Source organism: Mustelus asterias, chromosome 28, assembly GCF_964213995.1.
Source record: "Mustelus asterias chromosome 28, sMusAst1.hap1.1, whole genome shotgun sequence".
Classification (NCBI taxonomy): domain Eukaryota; kingdom Metazoa; phylum Chordata; class Chondrichthyes; order Carcharhiniformes; family Triakidae; genus Mustelus; species Mustelus asterias.
In genome coordinates, this window is record NC_135828.1 from 21961861 (window position 1) to 21981497 (window position 19637).

General features: G+C 49.8%; 1 protein-coding gene across 4 annotated transcripts in view; it reads right to left on the bottom strand.

Annotated features, from left to right (window-relative positions):
• Nucleotides 1-19637, bottom strand: part of LOC144480316 (transmembrane protein 150A) — a 94435-nt gene that overhangs the window by 30161 nt on the left and 44637 nt on the right. For all 4 annotated transcript variants that reach the window (XM_078199673.1, XM_078199670.1, XM_078199671.1 and 1 more), the window contains one exon: nt 16747-16814. In XM_078199673.1, coding sequence (XP_078055799.1) covers nt 16747-16814 — 68 coding nt within the window. The remainder of the gene's footprint in view (nt 1-16746; nt 16815-19637) is intronic.

Below are 19637 nucleotides of genomic sequence, written 5' to 3' on the forward strand. Positions count from 1 at the left end.
GAGCACCTTTCACAACAGCAGGGTGCCCCAACCCACAGCCAGGGAAGCATTCTCTGATACGTAGACACTACTAAAACGGAGGCAAAGTATTAGCCACAAGAGAATCCAGTTCAGATAACTAACGTCCTTGACCTTCAGAATGTTTTCCAATACTCTTCCCGCACCTAGTGCTGCACTAAGGCAGACTTTTGTGTTTCCAAAGCTAGCAAATACTAGCTGATGTAGTTTATATAGATTTCAGCAAAGCCTTTGACGAGGTCCCCGATTGTTCATCATTTATATAAACAACATAGGTTTAAGTTAAAGTTTATTTATTAGTGTCACAAGTAGGCTCACTGCAACGAAGTTACTGTGAAAATCCCCGAGTCGCGACACTCCGGTGCCTGTTCGGGTACACTGAGGGAGAATTTAGCATGGCCAATGCACTTAACCAGCACGTCTTTCGGGGACTGTGGGAGGAAACCGGAGCACCCGGAGGAAACCCAGGCAGACACGGGGAGAAGGTGCAGACTCTGCACAGACAGTGACCCAAGCTGGGAATCAAACCCGGGTCCCTGGCGCTGTGTGGCAGCAGTGCTAACCACTGTGCCACCGCGCTGCCCTTAACTACACAGGGGGGGGTGGGGGGGGTGGAAATAGGATTAGTAAATTTGCGGTTGACACAAAGACTGGATGGGTGGTTGAAAGTGAGGCGGAGTGTCTTGGGCAACAAGAAGATATAGATGGAATGGTCAAACGGGTGAATAAGTGGCAGATGGAATTTAGGTGGAATGGCAGATGGAATGTGAGGTGGTATACTTTGGAAGGAGTAATTTGACAAGAAAGTATTCGATGAATGGCGTAACGCGAGGAAGTTTTGTGGAACAAAGGGACCTTAGCGTGTTTGTCCACAGATCTCTGAAGGCCGAAGGGCATGTCAGTAGGATGGTGAAAAAGACATATGGGATCGAGGCATAGATTACAAAAGCAGGGAAGTCACGTTGGAGTTGTATAGAACTTTGGTGAGGCCACAGCTGGAGAACTGTGTGCAGTTCTGGTCACCACATTCTAGGAAGGGTGTGATTGCGCTGGAGGAGATTCACCAGGATGCTGCCTGGGGTGGAACATTTAAGTTATGAAGCGAGGTTGGATAGGCTTGGGTTGTTTTCATTAGAGCAGAGAAGACTGAGGGGCGACCTGATTGAGGTGTTCAAGATTATGAGGGGCATGGACAGAGTGAATAAGGAGCAGCTGTTCCCCTTAGTTGAAGGGTCATTCACAAGGGGATATGAGTTCAAGGTGAGGGGCAGGAGGTTAAGGATGTGAGGAAAAGCTTTTTTACCCAGAGGGTGGTGACGGTCTGGAATGCGCTGCCTGGGAGGGTGGTGGAGGCAGAAAGCCTCACATCCTTTAAAAAGTATCTGGATGAGAGCTTTGCACGTCATAACATTCAAGTCTCTGGGCCAAGTGCTGGTAATCGGAATTGGTGGGATTTCAGATGTTTCTTGCATATCAGTACAGACTTGATGGGCCAAAGGGCCTCTTCTGCACTGTATGATTCTATGATTCCAGTAATTCCAGGAACAGGTCACTAGTCTGTCGCCAGGGGGATTCTCGCTTGAGGGGGCGCCACTCCACATCAAGCGTGACTGACCAGGAGTCTCTCCTGCTCCTACCACCAGCCATTGGCGCATTTGGAAGGATTTACAGGTTGACACTCAACCCGTTTGGTCAAGTTACGAATGCACCTTCCTTGGCCATCAAATCCTGGGGTGGGACCCGGAGCTTGTGGCTCAGAGGCAGGGTTGCTAAACCGCTACGCCACAAGACCTCCTGGCAAAATGTGTATGCTGGCAGTTATGTAGAGCAAACACCATTCCAGTGACCCCCCCCTCCCCTCAGAGAAATCTAGCTGGTTACTGAGCTGTGACCTATTGATTATAAAATTATACTGGCTACTTCTAATGACCTCAGTGCTCTTAATAGTATCATGTAAGATGGAGGGGCTGCATTAGTAACCCATAGCAACAATTTCATCACAGCTCCACACTTAGTGGATCTTCAACATTATCTGGAGTCAACAAAACCTTCCCAACTTTGTCAGAAGTAGAAATCGTGCTCACGAGTCCATAGAAATATCGAATATCAGAAAGGAGGAAGAGACCTCGGGGGGGTTTAGTTGGGATGATATCTCCAGCGGTTCAAATCCCGCCTCCACTGCCAGCGAGGATGGAGAATTTGGTGGCTCAGCCAGATCTCTGTTCACTACAGCGGGACTGGAGAATCCCGCCAGCATGAATGGCTGGAAAATTCCGGCAAAGGTCTCTCTGGCCCAGCTTCCTAATCGCCATAGAATCACACGGTGGAATTTTCCAATCCCTCCCACCACGGGATTTGTAGCGGGCAGGAGCGGACCATGGAAAGGTCCATTATCAGGCGGGATTTTCCAGTCTTGGGGCGAGCGCAGCCAGAACATCCAGCCAATAGAGTTTACAGCATAGAAAGAGGCCCTTCAGCCATCGTGTCTGCACCAGCTATCAAGCACCTATCTATTCTAATCCCATTTTCCAGCACTTGGTCCATAGCCGGATATGCTAGGGTGTTTCAAGTGCTCATCTAAATGCTTCTTCAATGTTGTGAGGGTTCCTGCCTTTACCACCCTTTCAGGCAGCGAGTTCCAGATTCCCACCACCCTCTGGGTGAAAAAGCTTTTCCTCAAATCCCCTCTAAATCTCCTGTACCCTACATTAATCCATGCCCCCCTACATTAATCCATGCCCCCTGGTTAATGACCTCTTCGCTAAGGGGAAAACTTTTTTCCCACCTCCGCTATCTCTGTCCCTCATAATTTTGTTCACTTCAATCAGGTCTCCCCTCAGCCTTCTCTGCTCCAAGAGAAACAACCCCAGCCTAACCGGCCTCTCTTCATAGCTGAAACGCTCCAGCCCAGGCAACATCCAGGGTGGCACAGTGCTGCCTCACAGCACCAGGGACCCAGCTTCGATTCCCGACTTGGGATACTGTCTGTGCGGAGTTTGCATGTTCTCCCCGTGTCTGCGTGGGTTTCCTCTGGGTGCTCCAGTTTCCTCCCATAGTTCAAAAGGCGTGCTGGTTAGGTGCATTGGCCATGTTAAATTCTCCCTCAGTGTACCCGAACAGGCACCGGAGTGTGGCGACTAGGGGATTTTCACAGCAACTTCATCGCATTGTTAATGTAAGCCGACTTGTGACCAATAAATAAATATAAAAAAGCATCCTGGTGAATCTCCCATGCAGCCTCTCTTGTGGATCCTCCCTACAGTGAGGCGATAATAGGTGTTTCAGAGTGTGACCCTCTGTCCAATTCAGACATGAAGATGGCTACACTCTTCAAACTCAAGCAGATTCTTCCTCATTCCTCTCCAGAATCCATTCCTGTCCAGAATCGCAACTTATCCCCATTACATTTTATTCATTGTCCCCCCCTTATCATTCCTGTAGCTCTACATTGTGACCATACAGCAATGAGAATTATTTCATTGGTTGCAAACCAATTTGGACCAATCTGTGAAATGATTTATATAAATACAAGTTTTTTTTCTTTTCCTTCTCTTGTACTTTTCCAGATTAATGAAATTCTTCTTTTATTTAATTCGTTCAGATCTTTGTCCGCTCACTTAACCTGCGGGATTTTAACATCGCTCATCCCAAAACCGTAAAATCCCGCCCGAGGTCAACGGACCTTCCCATTGTCCGCCCCTCGCCCACTCCGATTCCTGTGGGAGTGGGGTGGTAAAATTCCAGCCCATCTCTCTCGGAGCCTCCTTATGTCCTTTTCAAAACTTACTTTCCAACCTAAATTTGTGTAATCGGCAAATTTGCCATCCATCCCTTCATCCAAGTCATAAAATCATAGAATCCCTACAGTACAGAAAGAGGCCATTCAGCCTATCGAGTCTGCACCAACTCTACTTCTTATCCAGGCCCTTTCCCCTGATCTATCCCCGTAACCCCACACATTTAACATGGCTAATTCCCCTAACCTACACATCTTGGGACACGAAGGGACAATTTAGCATGGCCAATGCACCTAACCCACACATCTATGGATTGTAGGAGGAAACCGGAGCAACCAGAGGAAACCCACGCAGACATGGGGAGAATGTGTAAACTCTACCCGAGGCCGGGATTGAACCTGGGTCCCTGGCGCTGAGGCGCAACAGTTCTAACCACTGTGCCGCACGATATAAAGTTATTTACATAAATTGTGGATAGTTGAGGTTCCAGCACTGATCCCTGTGGCACACTACCCGTCACATCTTGCCAACCTGAAAATGACCCATTTATGCCTACTCTCTGCTTCCTGTGTGCCAGCAATCTTCCTCTGCTGCCCACACCTTCCTCCTCCAGCTCAGCCTCCCCTGGCGTTCCACCCTCACAGCTCCGACTACAGGTTCCTCTCACTGGGGTGTGGTTTGAGAGACTGCAGGCTCACTGAGGCGAGAGGGGAGGTTGTAGCGGTTGGTTGGGGGGGGGGTTGTAGCGGTTGGTTGGGGAGGGGGGGGGGGAGGGGGAGAAGCCGAAGCAAGTCCCTGAGGCACAAGAGAAACCAGCAGACACAGCAATGTTCACATCCTGCGTTTCTTCTTCCAGCTCCAAACCCCCACACCCACCGCACCCCAACTACCTCACCCCCGTCTATCTCCCACCGCACGCACGCACACATGTTCTGTCAACTGAAAATTATATTTAAAAATAAATCATCACATATCATGGTCTGGCAAGTCAGCACAGTGGCACAGTGGTTTGCTCTGCTACCTCACAGCGCCAGGGACCCGGTTCGATTCCCAGCTTGGAGACTGTGCGAAGTCTGCACGTTCTCCCCGTGTCTGCGTGGGTTTCCTCCGGGTGCTCCAGTTTCCTCCCACAGTCCAAAAGACACACTGGTTAGGGTGCACTGGCCATGCTAAATGCTGCCTCCCCGAACAGGCGCTGGAGCGTGGCGATTCGGGCATTTTCACAGTAACTTCATTGCAGTGTTAATGTAAACCTACTTGTGACACTAATAAATAAACTTTGAGTTGGGGGCTGAATTTTCCAGCTTCGCTCGCCCCAAAACCGGAAAATCCCGCCCGAGGTCAACGGACCTTTCCGTGGTCCACACCTCACCCGCTCCGATTCCCGTGGCGGGCACAACGGTAAAATTCACCCCAATATCTTTGACGTTGACCTATAGAGGACTGAAAGTGCGACGCCTCATTAACCCCAGACATTTCTGATTCTACACTTACTGCATGCCCCTGTGTACATCGATGGGGATGGAGTAGAAATGGTCGAGTGTTTACATAGAAACATAGAAGGTGGGAGCAGGAGGAGGCCATTTGGCCCTTCAAGCCTGCCCCACCATTCATCACAATCATGGGTTCAATTTTTTAGGTGTCCAGATCACCAACAACCTGTCCTGGTCTCCCCATGCCGACACTATAGTTAAGAAAGCCCACCAATGTCTCCACTTTCCCAGAAGACTAAGGAAATTTGGCATGTCTCCTACGTCTCTCATCAACCTTTACAGATGCACCATGGAAAGCATTCTTTCTAGTTGTATCACAGCTTGGTATGGCTCCTGCTCTGCCCAAGACCGCAAGAAACTACAAAAGGTCGTGAATGAAGCCCAATCCATCACTCAAACCAGCCTCCCATCCACTGACACTGTCTACACTTCCCGCTGTCTCGGAAAAGCAGCCAGTCTGATCAAGGACCCCACACACACCAGACATTCTCTCTTCCACCTTCTTCCATCGGGAAAAAGGTATGAAAGTCTGAGGTCACACACCAACCCACTCTAGAACAGCTTCTTCCCTGCTGCCATCAGACTTTCGAACGGACCTACCTCGCATTAAGTTGATCTTTCTCTACACCCTAGCTATGACTGTAACACTACATTCTCCACTCTCTCCTTTCCTTCTCTATGAACGGTATGCTTTGTCTGTATAGCGCGCAAGAAATAATACTTTTCACTGTATACTACATGTGACAATAATAAATCAAATCAAATCAACAGAGAAGGTTAAATTGATAACAAATGATAGCTACAGAGTTACATAGAGGGAATAATGAGACATGATTGTCGCAGTGTTACACCGAGGGGTTAAATAAGCACAATGATCATATTTCTTCACCTTTTTCTCAGTTTCATTGGCCGTGTACATTAGAACAGCAGCCAAAACATTACATAAATCCCGACATTAATCGGAGAACAATGAAACGCTGTTCTTGAATGAGATCTGAAAAGACGCTCAAGAACAGGCAATAAGTCAGCTTGAGTTAACTATCTCTGGGGGGATAATTAGATTGCCTTCATTCTGTAATCCTGCACAACCCTCAGGTCAAAATCTCCTCCCGCACAAACGTCAGACGCCTTTCTCACGTCCCACGCTCCTGTTTGTCCACTAACGTGGGCCGAATTTAATCCTTGAGGAAAATATCTTGGATGATAGAACGCAGAGCGAACAAGAGACCTTTCAAACATCATCGCAATACCCTGATTCCCCAGAGCTGGGGGAGAGACTCCAGAGCGTGAAGCTCAGGCTACATTGCCAATTCAAAATCCACTGCAAAAGCTGCTCAACTAAACCTGCTCGGAGTTAAAAATCCAGCCGTGGACGCTTTGCACGGAATTCTCCCATTTTGAGAGCCGGGTAACTGCGGCAGCGCCTGTCCCGTTGGCCCGGATCGTGGGATCCCATGCCAGATTTAGCACAGTTCCCGGCGCCATATTTAAACACCAGTCCAGCACACTCATAGGAACAGAGGAATCAGGAATGGGAGTGGGTAATCCAGCCCCACGTGCCTGCTCCGCCATTTAACAGGATCATGGCTGATCTTATCCTGGTCTCAATCCCGCTTTCCTGCCTGCTCCCTTTATCCTGCTTTTCACCTGAAACACATCTATCTCTTTTTTCTTGATTTTTGCCTCCGCTGCACTCTGGGGCAGTGAGTTCCACAGATTCACAACCCTCCGAGAAGCAGATTCTCCTCCTCCTCAGTTTTGGACCTACCTCCTCTCGGGACGGGGCTTACCGGCCACGCTTGCCCTGAAACCGGGAAATCCCGCCCGAGGTCAACAGACCTTTGCATGATCTACCCCCTCGCCCGCTCCAATTCCCATGGCAGGCGGGACGGGAAGGTACCAGTGTATATCTATCACCTCTTGTTCCAGACTGTCCCACAAGGGGGAACAACTGCTCAACGTCCATCTTATCAATCCCCTTTAACATCTTATAAACCTCAATCAGATCCCCCTCATTCCTCTGAATTCCAGTGAGTACAAGCACAAGCTATCCAAACACTCCTCATACGACAGCCCTTTCATCCCCGGAATCAATCTGGTGAACCTCCTCTGAACTGCCTCCAATGCCACCGCATCCTTCCTCCAATAAGGAGACCAAAACTGGACACAATACTCCAGATGTGGTCTCACCAACACCCTATACAATTCTAACAACATTTCTCAACTTTTAAAATCTAGCCGTTTTGCAATCATTCATCTCACTCTCTCCAGCCCCGCTGGCTTCACCAGAACGTGCAGGGTGTCAGGACCCCAGAGGGAAAAGGTGGGCACCCTCCAGAAGGCGGCCGCACCAGCTTTCACCACCAAGACCCTCGCGGCCCTCATTCGGGGGAGTCTGGGCCCCACCGGCATGTCCACGATCCAAGGGACAGCTCAAAGAATCTCACCAACCTCACCTCTCCGGCCTGGGAAACCATGGCCTAGGAGACCAGCGCAACCCGTCCGCCACGCACCATCCAGTGTGGGGAGTGGGGGAAATGATCTTACCCACCCTGTCAGGGTCTGTCCTCTCTCGCCTCCCTCCACTATCAAACTCTCAGCAGGGCATCGTGTACTCAAACAGCGACTCCCTTCACGGATCTCACACATTCAGTCTCGGGGGACACATATCGACACTCACTCTCTCAACAAGACTTTCACAACACCGTCATCCCAGCTGTCTTGGGAGCGGCACGGTGGCACAGTGGTTAGCACTGCTGCCTCACAGCGCCAGGGACCCGGGTTCAATTCCTGGCTTGGGTGACTGTCTGTGTGGAGTCTGCACATTCTCCCCGTGGGTTTCCTCCGGTTTCCCTCCCACAGTCCGAAAGACGTGCTGGTTAGGTGCATCGGCTGTGCTAAATTCTCCCTCAGTGTACCCGAACAGGCGCCAGAGTGTGGCGACTAGGGGAGCTTCACAGTAACTTCATTACAGTGTTAATGTAAGCCTTACTTGTGACACTAATAAATAAACTTTAAAACTTTTGTTGCTCCAATTCCAATCTCGGTCCATTCTGAGGTGGGTTCACCACAGACAGGGGGCTTGCATTTCACTCCATCTCTGCTCCAACCCCTCTCATCACATCTCTAGTCCCCAAACAGGCCAAACTCAGCGAGAGCGAGCCCAGAGCCGGTGGGGGGGGGGGGGGGGGGGGGGGGGGGAGGGGGGGAGAGAGAGAGAGAGATGGCAGAGATCATTGCTCTCCGTGAACTCGAGGAGGCTGTGACAGGGTTCGCTGGTGAGGATCTGGATCGCTCCTGTAACGACACAGAGCTTGGCCTTGCTCAACAGCCTAGTCCAGGGCTCAGCTCCAGCACATCACCCCATCCTGCAGTTCACTCTGCGCGCCGTGTTCCGAGTTAGCTTCAACTCCTCCACTAACACTGTTTCTTCATTCTGCGGGGAGCTGGCCAGCCCAGCAGCTCCCTGAGTCCACCTGCCATCCCCCCAGATGTGGGGGCTCAGGAAGAACCATCACAGTGCTCACTCACACCCTCCGCCAGCGGAGAGACACACCCCAGTGGGGCACAGCTCAAGGTTAGAACCGGGGTCACTTTCCAGGGAATGCCTCGCCGACACGTTCCCTCAGCAGTCGGAGGCAGGGGCAGCCCACTGTTTCTGACACTCGGAGGGCAGCTGCCCAGATGATGAGCCTCTGAAATGGGCTGTCCGCTCCCTGGCAGAGATGCAAACCCTAACCCTAATGCAGCGGAACATTGGGCCGAGATGTGACAGTCAATCCTCAGAATGGAGCACATCATGGGGGAGTCCCTCCACATTCTGTCTGATGCCCTGGCTTCGACATGCGGGCGCCTCGAGACCACCGTGGGGCGCTTGGTGCCCACCATGGTCCTGCTGCATTAGTGTTTGGCCCAGCACTTCATGTCCACACCCTCTGGTGGGCACCACCAGGACGTGGGCAGCAGAGGGATGCGGCACCTTGACCTCCCTCCAGCTGCCCCATCTCCCGCAGGCCAGGACCTTCTCTGGCACTCACAGGGAGGAAGAACGTCAGCCGGACACCCCAAGGAGCCTCCGCTCAACATCCTCCAAGGCTGTGCAGCCATTCCGAGTCCCCTCTGCCCGTGTCCACACCTACCCCCACCTCCCCTTCCACAGTTGTCTTCATCAGGACATCTCTCCCCCACCATCAGCCTCACTGCACAGCCCCAGTCGAATTGCGGACCTTTGTTGAGGTGGCTGCCTAAGTCTTCCAGCATGGTGGTGTCCAGAGAGACCCCCGGGGTTAGGGGAGAGGAGGCCCCTGTACTGCCCAACCCCAGGCACAGTTCTGATCCGAGATGGTGACACAGGAGTGTCCATGGGTCCAGCAGCACAGTACTGTCCATGAAGACCAGCTTGGCACGGGGATGGAGGACAGGAGCCGGTCAGCCCCAGCTGCGGGCATCTCATGCACGTCACGCTTCATCTATCGGCTTTGAGTCATAGAGTTTTACAGCATGGAAACAGGCCCTTTGGCCCAACTTGTTCATGCTGCCCAGTTTTAACCACTAAGCCAGTCCCAAATGCCCGTGTTTGGCCCATATCCTTACTTGAGAAAATATATACTGGCACTGGAGGGGGTGCAGAGGAGATTCACTAGATTGATTTCGGAGTTGAGAGGGTTGGCTTATGGGGAGAGACTGAGTAGACTGGGGCTAAACTCATTGGAATTCAGAAGAATGAGGGGAGATCTTATAGAAACATATAAGATTATGAAGGGAATAGATAAGATAGAAGCAGGGAAGTTGTTTCCACTGGCGGGTGAAACTAGAACTAGGGGGCATAGCCTCAAAATAAGGGGGAGCAGATTTAGGACTGAGTTGAGGAGGAACTTCTTCACACAAAGGGTTGTGAATCTGGGCAATTCCCTGCCCAGTGAAGCAGTTGAGGCTACCTCATTGAATGTTTTTAAGGCAAGGATAGATAGATTTTTGAACAGTAAAGGAATTAAGGGTTATGGTGAGCGGGCGGGTAAGTGGAGCTGAGTCCACAAAAAAATCAGCCATGATCTTATTGAATGACGGAGCAGGCTCGAGGGGCCAGATGGCCTACTCCTGCTCCTAGTTCTTGTGTTCTTATGTTCTTATCTCTCTATACCCATCTTACCCATGTAAATGTCTAAATGCTTTTTAAAAGACAAAATTGTACCCGCCTCTACTACTACCTCTGGCAGCTTGTTCCAGACACTCACCACCCTCTGGGTGAAAAAATACGCGGCGTATTTTCCAGCGGCAGAGGCGCCCCGCCATTGGGTGGCGGCGGGATCTTCCTGTCCCGCTGATGTCTACGGGGTGTCGCTCCACATTCCCCATCGGAGAACGCGCCATAGGGTGAGGTCGCCATCGGCGGGACCGGAAGATCCCGCTGGCAGAGAAGGGCTGGAAAATTTCAGAAGTGAGTTGAGTTTACATGAAGTCACAGAGAGTAAGAGTGTGGGCGAGTTGGGGAGGCCCATCGATATAGATAATGCCACATTGAGAAGTGAAAGACCTGAGGGAGTTACATCAACTATTGGGTTGGCAAAGGAATCCTAAAGTTCTGGGGTCTACATTTTCCAAAAATGTGCCAAACATCTTTGCTTGGTTTCGGGGAGCGTTGGTTGGAACATGCGGTGGGGGATTGTAATGTTTATCTGGGCAGCACGGTGGCACAGTGGTTAGCACTGCTGCCTCATGGTACCAGGGGCCCGGGTTCAATTCCTGCCTCAAGTCACTGTCTGTGCGGAGTCTGCACGTTCTCCCCGTGTCTTCGTGGGTTTCCTCCGGGTTCCTCCCACAATCCAAAGATGTGTAGGTTAGCTGCATTGGCCATGTTAAATTACCCCTTAGTGTGTCGCAGGATGCACAGGTTAAAGGGATTAGTGGGGTTACGGGAATAGGGCCTGGGTGGGATTGTGGTCAGTGCAGACTCGATGGGCACAATGGCCTCCTTCTGCACTGTAGGGATTCTAGGAAAAAAAACTAGCCGTTCCGTTGAGAGTTAATTGCTGCCCTAAGGGGTTGGGGGAACAAAGCAGCCCATTCACCACCTCAAACATCCACTGCCCACCCACCCCGCACCCCCTTGCAATGGCACACTGTGTATAGTAGCCTGCACCTGTTGGGCTGAATGGCCTATTTCAGCACTGTAAAATATTTTTTATTGTTTCATGGGATTTGGGGAGCATTTGTTGCCCATTCCTAATTATCCTCGAACGGAGTGGCTTGCTGGGCCATTTCAGAGGGCAGTTAAGAGTCAACCTGTGGCTCTGAAGTCACATGTAGGCCAGACCGGGTAAGGACGGCAGATTTCCTTCCCTGAAGGACATTAGTGAACTAGATGGGTTTTTACAACAATCGATGATAGTCTCTGTAATGGTGAATGTGAAACTAACTTTCAATTCCAGATCTTATTAATTGAGTTCAAATTCCACCAGTGGGATTTGTACCCATGTGCCCAGAGATATTAACCCGGCTCTCTGGATTACTGGTCCAGTGACATTTGAACTTGCCTCCCATGGTATTGCTCACTTGATATGACCATAAGACATAGGAGCAGAATTAGGCCACTCGGCCCATCGCGTCTGCTCCGCCATTCAGTCATGGCTGATATTTTACTCATCCCCATTCTCCTGCCTTTTCCCCATAACCCCTGATCCCCTTATTAATCAAGAACCTATCTATCTCTGTTTTAAAGACACTCAATGACCTGGCCTCCACAGCCTTCTGAAACAAAGAGTTCCACAGATTCACCTCTCGCTGGCTGAAGAAATTCCTCCTCCTCTCTGTTTGAAAGGATCGTCCCTTTAGCCCGAGGTTGTGCCCTCTGGTTCTAGTTTTTCCTACTAGTGGAAACATCCTCTCCATATCCACTGTATCCAAGCCTCGCAGTATCCTGTAAGTTTCAATAAAATCCCCCTCATTCTTCTAAACTCCAACGAGTACAGATCCAAAGTTCTCAACCGTTCCTCATACGACAAGCTCTTCATTCCGGGGATCATTCTTGTGAACCTCCTCTGGACCCTTTCCAAGGCCAGCACATCCTTCCTTAGATACGGGGCCCAAAACTGCTCACAATACTCCAAATGGGGTCTGATCAGAGCTTTATACAGCCTCAGAAGTACATCCCTGCTCTTGTATTCTAGCCCTCTCGACATGAATGCTAACATTGCATTTGCCTTCCTAACTGCTGACTGAACCTGCACGTTAACCTTAAGAGAATCTTGAACAATGACTTCCAAGTCCCTTTGTGTTTCTGGTTTGATCTATGGTTAGCTGCTATTTGCTTTGTCCTTTTTAGGCCAACCCCCAACCCCTGCCCTACAGCAAGGCTAGGTATACATCCGTCATTTTGGAGTGTGAGAGGCCCACACTGGAAGTTTTCTGAACACATCATTATGTGAGGAATTGGACATTGCCCAATCATTAGGTCTGGGGTCTTCCCCACTCCTGATCTTGTAACGATACTGTGCCTTAAAGAAATGTATTTGAGTCAGGTTTCTGTGCAGGATTCTTTTTTAAAACAGTCTGTTCTAACACCAGTGCCATTGGGTCTGTATCTGGCAACCTCTGTTGTTACTGCAGCAGCATAATTGCGCCTAATTGCTGGAGTGTTTGCTTTAATCTGGAGTACTACTATCGCCATTTTGTTGTTTTCCCCTGGGGTTTTGCAGAGTAGTGCTCAATTAGATTGATTGTCAGCAAAATCATGTGGAGCTAGGCTTACACTGAGAAATCAAGCTCACTCTGCTGCTTGGGATCTTTGGAGAGCAGTCACTCTCTCAGTGTTTCTTTTCTCTCTGGATTTTGAGACTGGGATCTGCCAGGAAATAAATCTCTTTCTTTGAGATTCTGCTGTTTGGGGGTAGATCTTTCTCTGGAGGTTGGAGTCAGAAAACAGGCGCCCTTCTCTATCTGTCCAGAGGGGTTGAAAAGATGGAAACGTAGCACCCACAGGCGCACATCTCTTTTGAAGAGGGATTCATGTCTATGTGAATACTGCTTACCTTAGGACCATAGAGATAGCTAACTATTAAGAATTATACCTTGTCATGTTTAAGTATTTCCAATTGGTAAATGTTACGCTAATTCTTTTGTTATATTTTAATGGTGCTGTTAAATAATATTTGTTTTACTAAAAGCCTCCCAGTGGGTCAATAAAATCATACCTGGACTAAAATACCTTATCCTCACACTAATGCCAAAATCAAAAACAAAAGTTGCATTTAGACTGCCTTTTCCCCATAACCCCTGATCCCCTTATTAATCAAGAACCTATCTATCTCTGTTTTAAAGACACTCAATGACCCGGCCTCCACAGCCTTCCACGGCAAAGAGTTCCACTGATTCACCACTCTCTGGCTGAAGAAATTCCTCCTCCTCTCTGTTTAAAAGGATCGTCCCGTCACGAAATTGGAGTTCACTAATTTGGTCCCGAACAATCTTATGATGGAGAGAATGATTGGTGAGGCACTTAAAGATTTATCAATTTCTGTCTTGAAGACGCTCAACGTCTCGGCCTCCACAGCCCTCTGTGGCAATGAATTCCACAGACCCACCACTCTCTGGCTGAAGAAATTTCTCCTCATCTCTGTTCTAAAGTGACTCCCTTTTATTCTAAGGCTGTGCCCCCGCGTCCTAGTCTCCCCTGTTAATGGAAACAACTTCCCTACGTCCATCCTATCTAAGCCGTTCATTATCTTGTAAGTTTCTATCAGATCTCCCCTCAACCTCCTAAACTCCAATGATGTTTGGGCCTAGGACGCTGAGATGATTGCCCTCCAACAACCATAACTATCAGAGGGGTAAATTTTCCAGCCCCCTCCACCAAGGGAATCATTGATTAAAAGGCCCACTTGCTGGATAATCCCAGGGGTGGCACGGTGGCGCAGTGGTTAACACTGCTGCTTCACAGCTCCAGGGACCGGGGTTCGATTCCCAGCTTGGGTCACTGTCTGTGTGGAGTTTGCACGTTCTCCTCGTGTCTGCGTGGGTTTCCTCCGGGTGCTCCAGTTTCCTCCCACAGTCCAAAGATGTGCGGGTTAGGTTGATTGGCCATGCTAAAATTGTCCCTTAGTGTTCCGAGATGCGTAGGTTAGAGGGATTAGTGGGTAAGTATGTAGGGATATAGGGGTAGGGCCTGGGTGGGATTGTGGTCGGTGCAGACTTGATGGGCCAAATGGCCTCTTTCTGCACTGTAGGGTTTCTATGATTCTATGAACTATGGAACTAGTGACCCGGGTTCGATTCTGGCCTCGGGTCACTGTCTGTGCAGAGTTTGTACGTTCTCCCCGTGTCTGCGTGGGTTTCCTCCGGGTGCTCTGGTTTCCTCCCACAGTCCAAAGATGTGCGGGTTAGGTGGTTTGACCATGATAAATTGTCCCTTAGTGTCCCAGGATGCGTAGGTTAGAGGGATTAGCAGGGTAAATATGTGGGGTTATGGGGATAGGGCCTGAGTGGGATTGTTGTCGATGCAGACTCGAGGGGCCGAATGGCCCCCTTCTGTACTGTTGGGATTCTATGATTCTATCTTCCTTTTTTTTTGACAGGCCTGGGGAACTTTGCCCCTGACTCCCACTGACTTTGGGTGGGATTATCCAGCAAGTGGGCCTTTCAATCAACGCTTCCCTTGGTGGAGGGGGCTGGAAAATTTACCCCTCTGATTGCAAGAGGGCCTCCGTGATGCCACGCTCGTCAAATGCTGCCATTCCCGTGCTGTGTGCCCCCGAGCTTTGTGAGCACCACTCACAAGGGAACCACACTCTGTTGAGCAACTCCAGCCTCCCTCACTCCCAGACTCTGACATCAGACATTATGGAACTTAGCGGCCAAGATGGACAAGTTTCCACAGGCACAGAATCCTGAACAGAATATTCCTCACGTCAAGCATTTAATAATGATCAATTTGCCGCACCTGATATTTTGTTTAATTCCTTCCTTGTGTGACTGTTGCGAAATTGGCTGCCATCCATTACCCATTCCTGACGGATACAGCTCCCCCCCCCCCCCCAACACCTGCATGTTTAACACTGCAACGGGTACAGAAGTATCGACCACCAACAGCTTGCATTTATATAGCACCTACAAGGAGCAAAAAGCTCGACAGTACCGTAACCAGGCCAAAAAAACTTACACCAAGCCACTGGGGGAAACGTGAGGTCAGGTGATCAAAAGCTTGCTCAAAGAGATAGGCTGGGATCCCCCCCTCCACCAACGCCCAACCACACCTTCTCCCAACCACACCCTCTCCCCTGCAAATCCCACCACCCCTCTCTCCCCACATTCTCCCCCCACCCCCATTCTCCCCACCAACCCCCCTTTCCCCACCCCCTTCCCTGCAAATCCCACCACCCTCTCTCCCCACCGTCCCCACTAAGGCCCCCATCCCCCCTCTCCCCACCCCCTTCTCCCAACCATACCCCCTCCCCTGCAAATCCCATCCCCCCCTTTCCCCCACCCTCTCTCCCCATCCCCCCCACCAACCTCCCCCCCCCCCCCCACCCAACCAAACCATTGGTGTTCCCCAAAGGTGGAAGCAGCTCACCATTGGCTACTGAAGGAATCTTTTAATCCCGCCAAAGTCGAAAAGGTTTTGCACGGCCCACCCAATCCACCGCTGGAAAACCAGGAGATCCCGCTGCTGGGAAGGGGCCGGAAAATCCCACCCACAGGTTTTAAGGCGTGTCAGAAAGCAGGAGTGGGCGGAGGGTGAGTGGGGGCAGTGGGGCGGTTGGATAACAGAGGTTTGGGGAGGGAATCCCAGATTTTAGGGTCTGGCAGGATCATGGCCATCAATGTTGAGGTCAAAGAAGTGGGGCTTTCACACGAGTGTGGAGGAACGCAGAATCCTCGGAGAGATCAAGGCTGGAATTCTCCGACCCCGCCTGCGGCTGGGATTCTCCAGTCCCGCTGCTGTGATCGGAGATCTGGCTAAGCTCCAAGTTCTCGCTGGGCAGCGGCGGCAGAGTGTGCGAGACTGGAGAATTCCGGCCCGGCAGAGGTTGCCGAGACAGGGAGGGGGCCATGGGATTTGAACAGGGGGGTATGAATTTTAAAAATCGAGGGCGGCACAGCTGCCTCACAGCGCCGGGGACCCGGGTTCGATTCCAGCCTCGGCTGACGGTCTGTGTGGAGTTCAAATCCTCGCCCGATGTTTAGCTTCGTTCAGTAAAAACTTGTCTGGGCTGAGGGAAAAAGATTTGGTTGGCGGGGGGGGGGGCGGAAAATGATCTTATCTTGTTACTGTAAACATACAATGGGCAATGTGCTGATAGGCACTGATATTACAGACGAACAGGACTACTTAAACAGACATAATAATCCAAGTCCAAGCAACATGAATTTAGAGTTCGCAGAACCTTTCATTCACCAACACAGAAAGATAACGTCACATTGTTTTCACACACGGAATATGTTGAGTGACTGATCCAGTCACTGAGCTAGCTCCTGTTGCAACGTGGTAAAAGTACGTCACTTACCCATGAACGAACCGACACTACAGATCAGGCTGAAGAGACAGCTCTCTGGAGGGAGGGTACCACACTTACTGTAAGGAAGCGGAGAGAGAGAGAGAGATTGAGAAAAGATACTGAGTGACTATTCCAGGAGTTCTTGTACAAACAGAACCAGCAGTCCCGTGAACTTCCACCCAATTCTATTTCTGCTCCGGTTTCCTGGAAGGGCAGTTCAGGAATTTCAGTCGCTGGAGTAACCAAAACATTTGGATTAATTAAATTCCCAGGCTGAGCCAGAGAGGGAGAGAGGAAACGAGAGAGTGAGCTAGAGAGGGAGAGAGAGAGACAGAGCGCTACAGAGAGAGAGAGAGAGAGACATACAGAGTGAGCTAGAGAGAGAGAGAGTGAGACAATGACAGTGGAACATAGATAGAGAGAGAGAGCGAGAGAGAGAGAGAGGTTGACAGTGGGACATAGATAGAGAGAGGGAGAGTGAGCTACACAGAGAGAGGGAGAGAGAGAGGATGACAGTGGGGCATAGATAGAGAGAGACAGTGAGTGAGCTACAGAGAGAGGGGGAGAGAGAGACAATGACAGTGGGACATAGAGAGAGACAGACAGACAGAGAGTGAGCTACACAGAGAGAGAGAGAGAGACAGAGAGAGAAGGGATGACAGTGGGACATAGAGAGAGACAGACAGACAGACAGAGAGTGAGCTACACAGAGAGAGAGAGAGACAGAGAGAGAGGGGATGACAGTGGGACATAGAGAGAGAGAGACAGACAGACAGAGAGTGAGCTACACAGAGAGAGAGAGACAGAGAGAGAGGGGATGACAGTGGGACATAGATAGAGAGAGAGAGAGAAAGACAGACAGTGAGCTACAGAGAGAGAGACACACACAATGACAGTGGGACATAGATAGAGACAGAGAGAGAGAGCGTGAGAGAGCTAGAGAGAGAGAGAGGATGACAGTGGGACATAGATAGAGAGAGTGACAGAGTGAGAGAATGAGAGAGTGAGCTACAGAGAGAGAGAAAGAGAGAGAGAGGATGACAGTGGGACATAGGGAGAGATAGATAGAGAACAGAACATTCTCTTGGCACACAAAAGGCATTCTCTTTCTCAACTTTTCTCAAAGTGTATCATAAAACAGTCAGAAAACCAGTTAATGAAGGTACAGGGACATCAATAATCTTTTCTACTATTTGTGTTTATAACCCAGAGAAGCAAAGATCGAAATAAAGAGAAACAAAAGGTTCGGCAGAGAATTCACATCATTCACATTCTCCTGTTGGGAATTTGGATGTTAACGAGGTTAACAGTGAATTCGAGGTGGCAACAAAATTAACAAACAAGTAACAGGCATCCTGAGGAATACTGAGATGTGATTTGCCCAGTAACAAGATTAGCAGGCGCCCAGAGAAATTGAAGTGCGATTTTAAATATCAGAAACATTGTTTACCAGAGATCAATGGGGGGGCTATACAAAATTGATAACTTCTAAAGGGAAGGAATTTGAGTGATAGACAGCCGAAACCAGAGGGTGGGATATCAAAGTGGCTGGACAGAATAATTACTGGCACTCTCATTGGGGAAGGAGGCTAGTTTTCCATCCAACAGCCAGGCAGGCCAAAGTCTTCAGAGCGGCCGGTTCCATCTCTGATCAGAGCCACGGAGGCCTGTTCCAGCTAACGTTTAGAGCACAGGCAGGTTGCAGATATTGTCATCTCGAATACATAGTTTTATACCATCATTGAACCAGGAGTAGACATTTTCCCACACTTGGTCATCCAACCTGCATCGTGTGGTAACTATGAGCTGGATTTGACTTAAGAATTACTAAAGTGGATGCTGTTCGGGAAAAGGGGTGTCCCAGTGAGTTCAGGGAATGTGGGTATATTTTATTAACAAGAGATAACAACACATAAAACTGTGTGTTTAGTTATTACGATACTTAAGTATATTAGCTTTTCTTCTCATGCGTTTTTCTTTTCTTTTACTTTAATAACTATTCTTTATTAATTGTTTACACTTGGACTGGATTGGTTCCTCACTGCGTTGTTCCTCACATTATTCCAAACATATACCGATAAGAACCAATGTTTCAAGCTATCTGTTGGGGTTTTGAGACACTCTCGCGGGAAGCATCCATGACATTCTTAACACTCCTCACCAAATGGGCAGCACGGTGGCACAGTGGTTGGCACTGCTGCCTCACAGCGCCAGGCACCCGGGTTCAATTCCGGCCTCGGGTGACTAGCTGCGTGGAGTTTGCACATTCCCCCCGTGTCTGCGTGGGTTTCCTCCGGGTGCTCCGGTTTCCTCCCACAGTCCAAAGAAGTGCAGGTTAGGTGGATTGGCCGTGCTAAATTGCCCCTTGGTGTCAAAGAACTGCAGGTTAGATTGCTTGGCCATGGTAAATTGCCCCTTAGTGTCAGGGGGATTAGCCGGGTAAATAATTAGGGTTACGGGGTTAGGGTCTGGGTGGGATTGTTGTCGATGCAGACTCGATGGGCCGAATGGCCTATTCCTGTACTGTAGGGATTCTATAATTCTATAAAATCAATAAGTGTATTTTATAGTTAAATAAAAGACACAGATTCCAATCCATTATCTCTCCTGTTAACAATGTAATGGGCCTGTTTGTCACACAGTGGTGTCAAGGTGACACAACCCTGTAGTATTATCTGTTAGGAATGTACTCCATGGATATCAGAAGAAACTAGGGCCCTGATTCCCCCATCCCGGCGCGCACGTTCTTTGGCGCGTCGGGTTGGGAGAATCGCATGTCGGCCATTTCGCGGGATTCGCGCATGCGTTCCCGACACATGCGTGTCTCCCAGAGCCGGAGAGCAGGCGCAGTCGGGACCGCGCTGGAAAGTGGCGGGAAGAGAGGCAACTCATTTAAATCT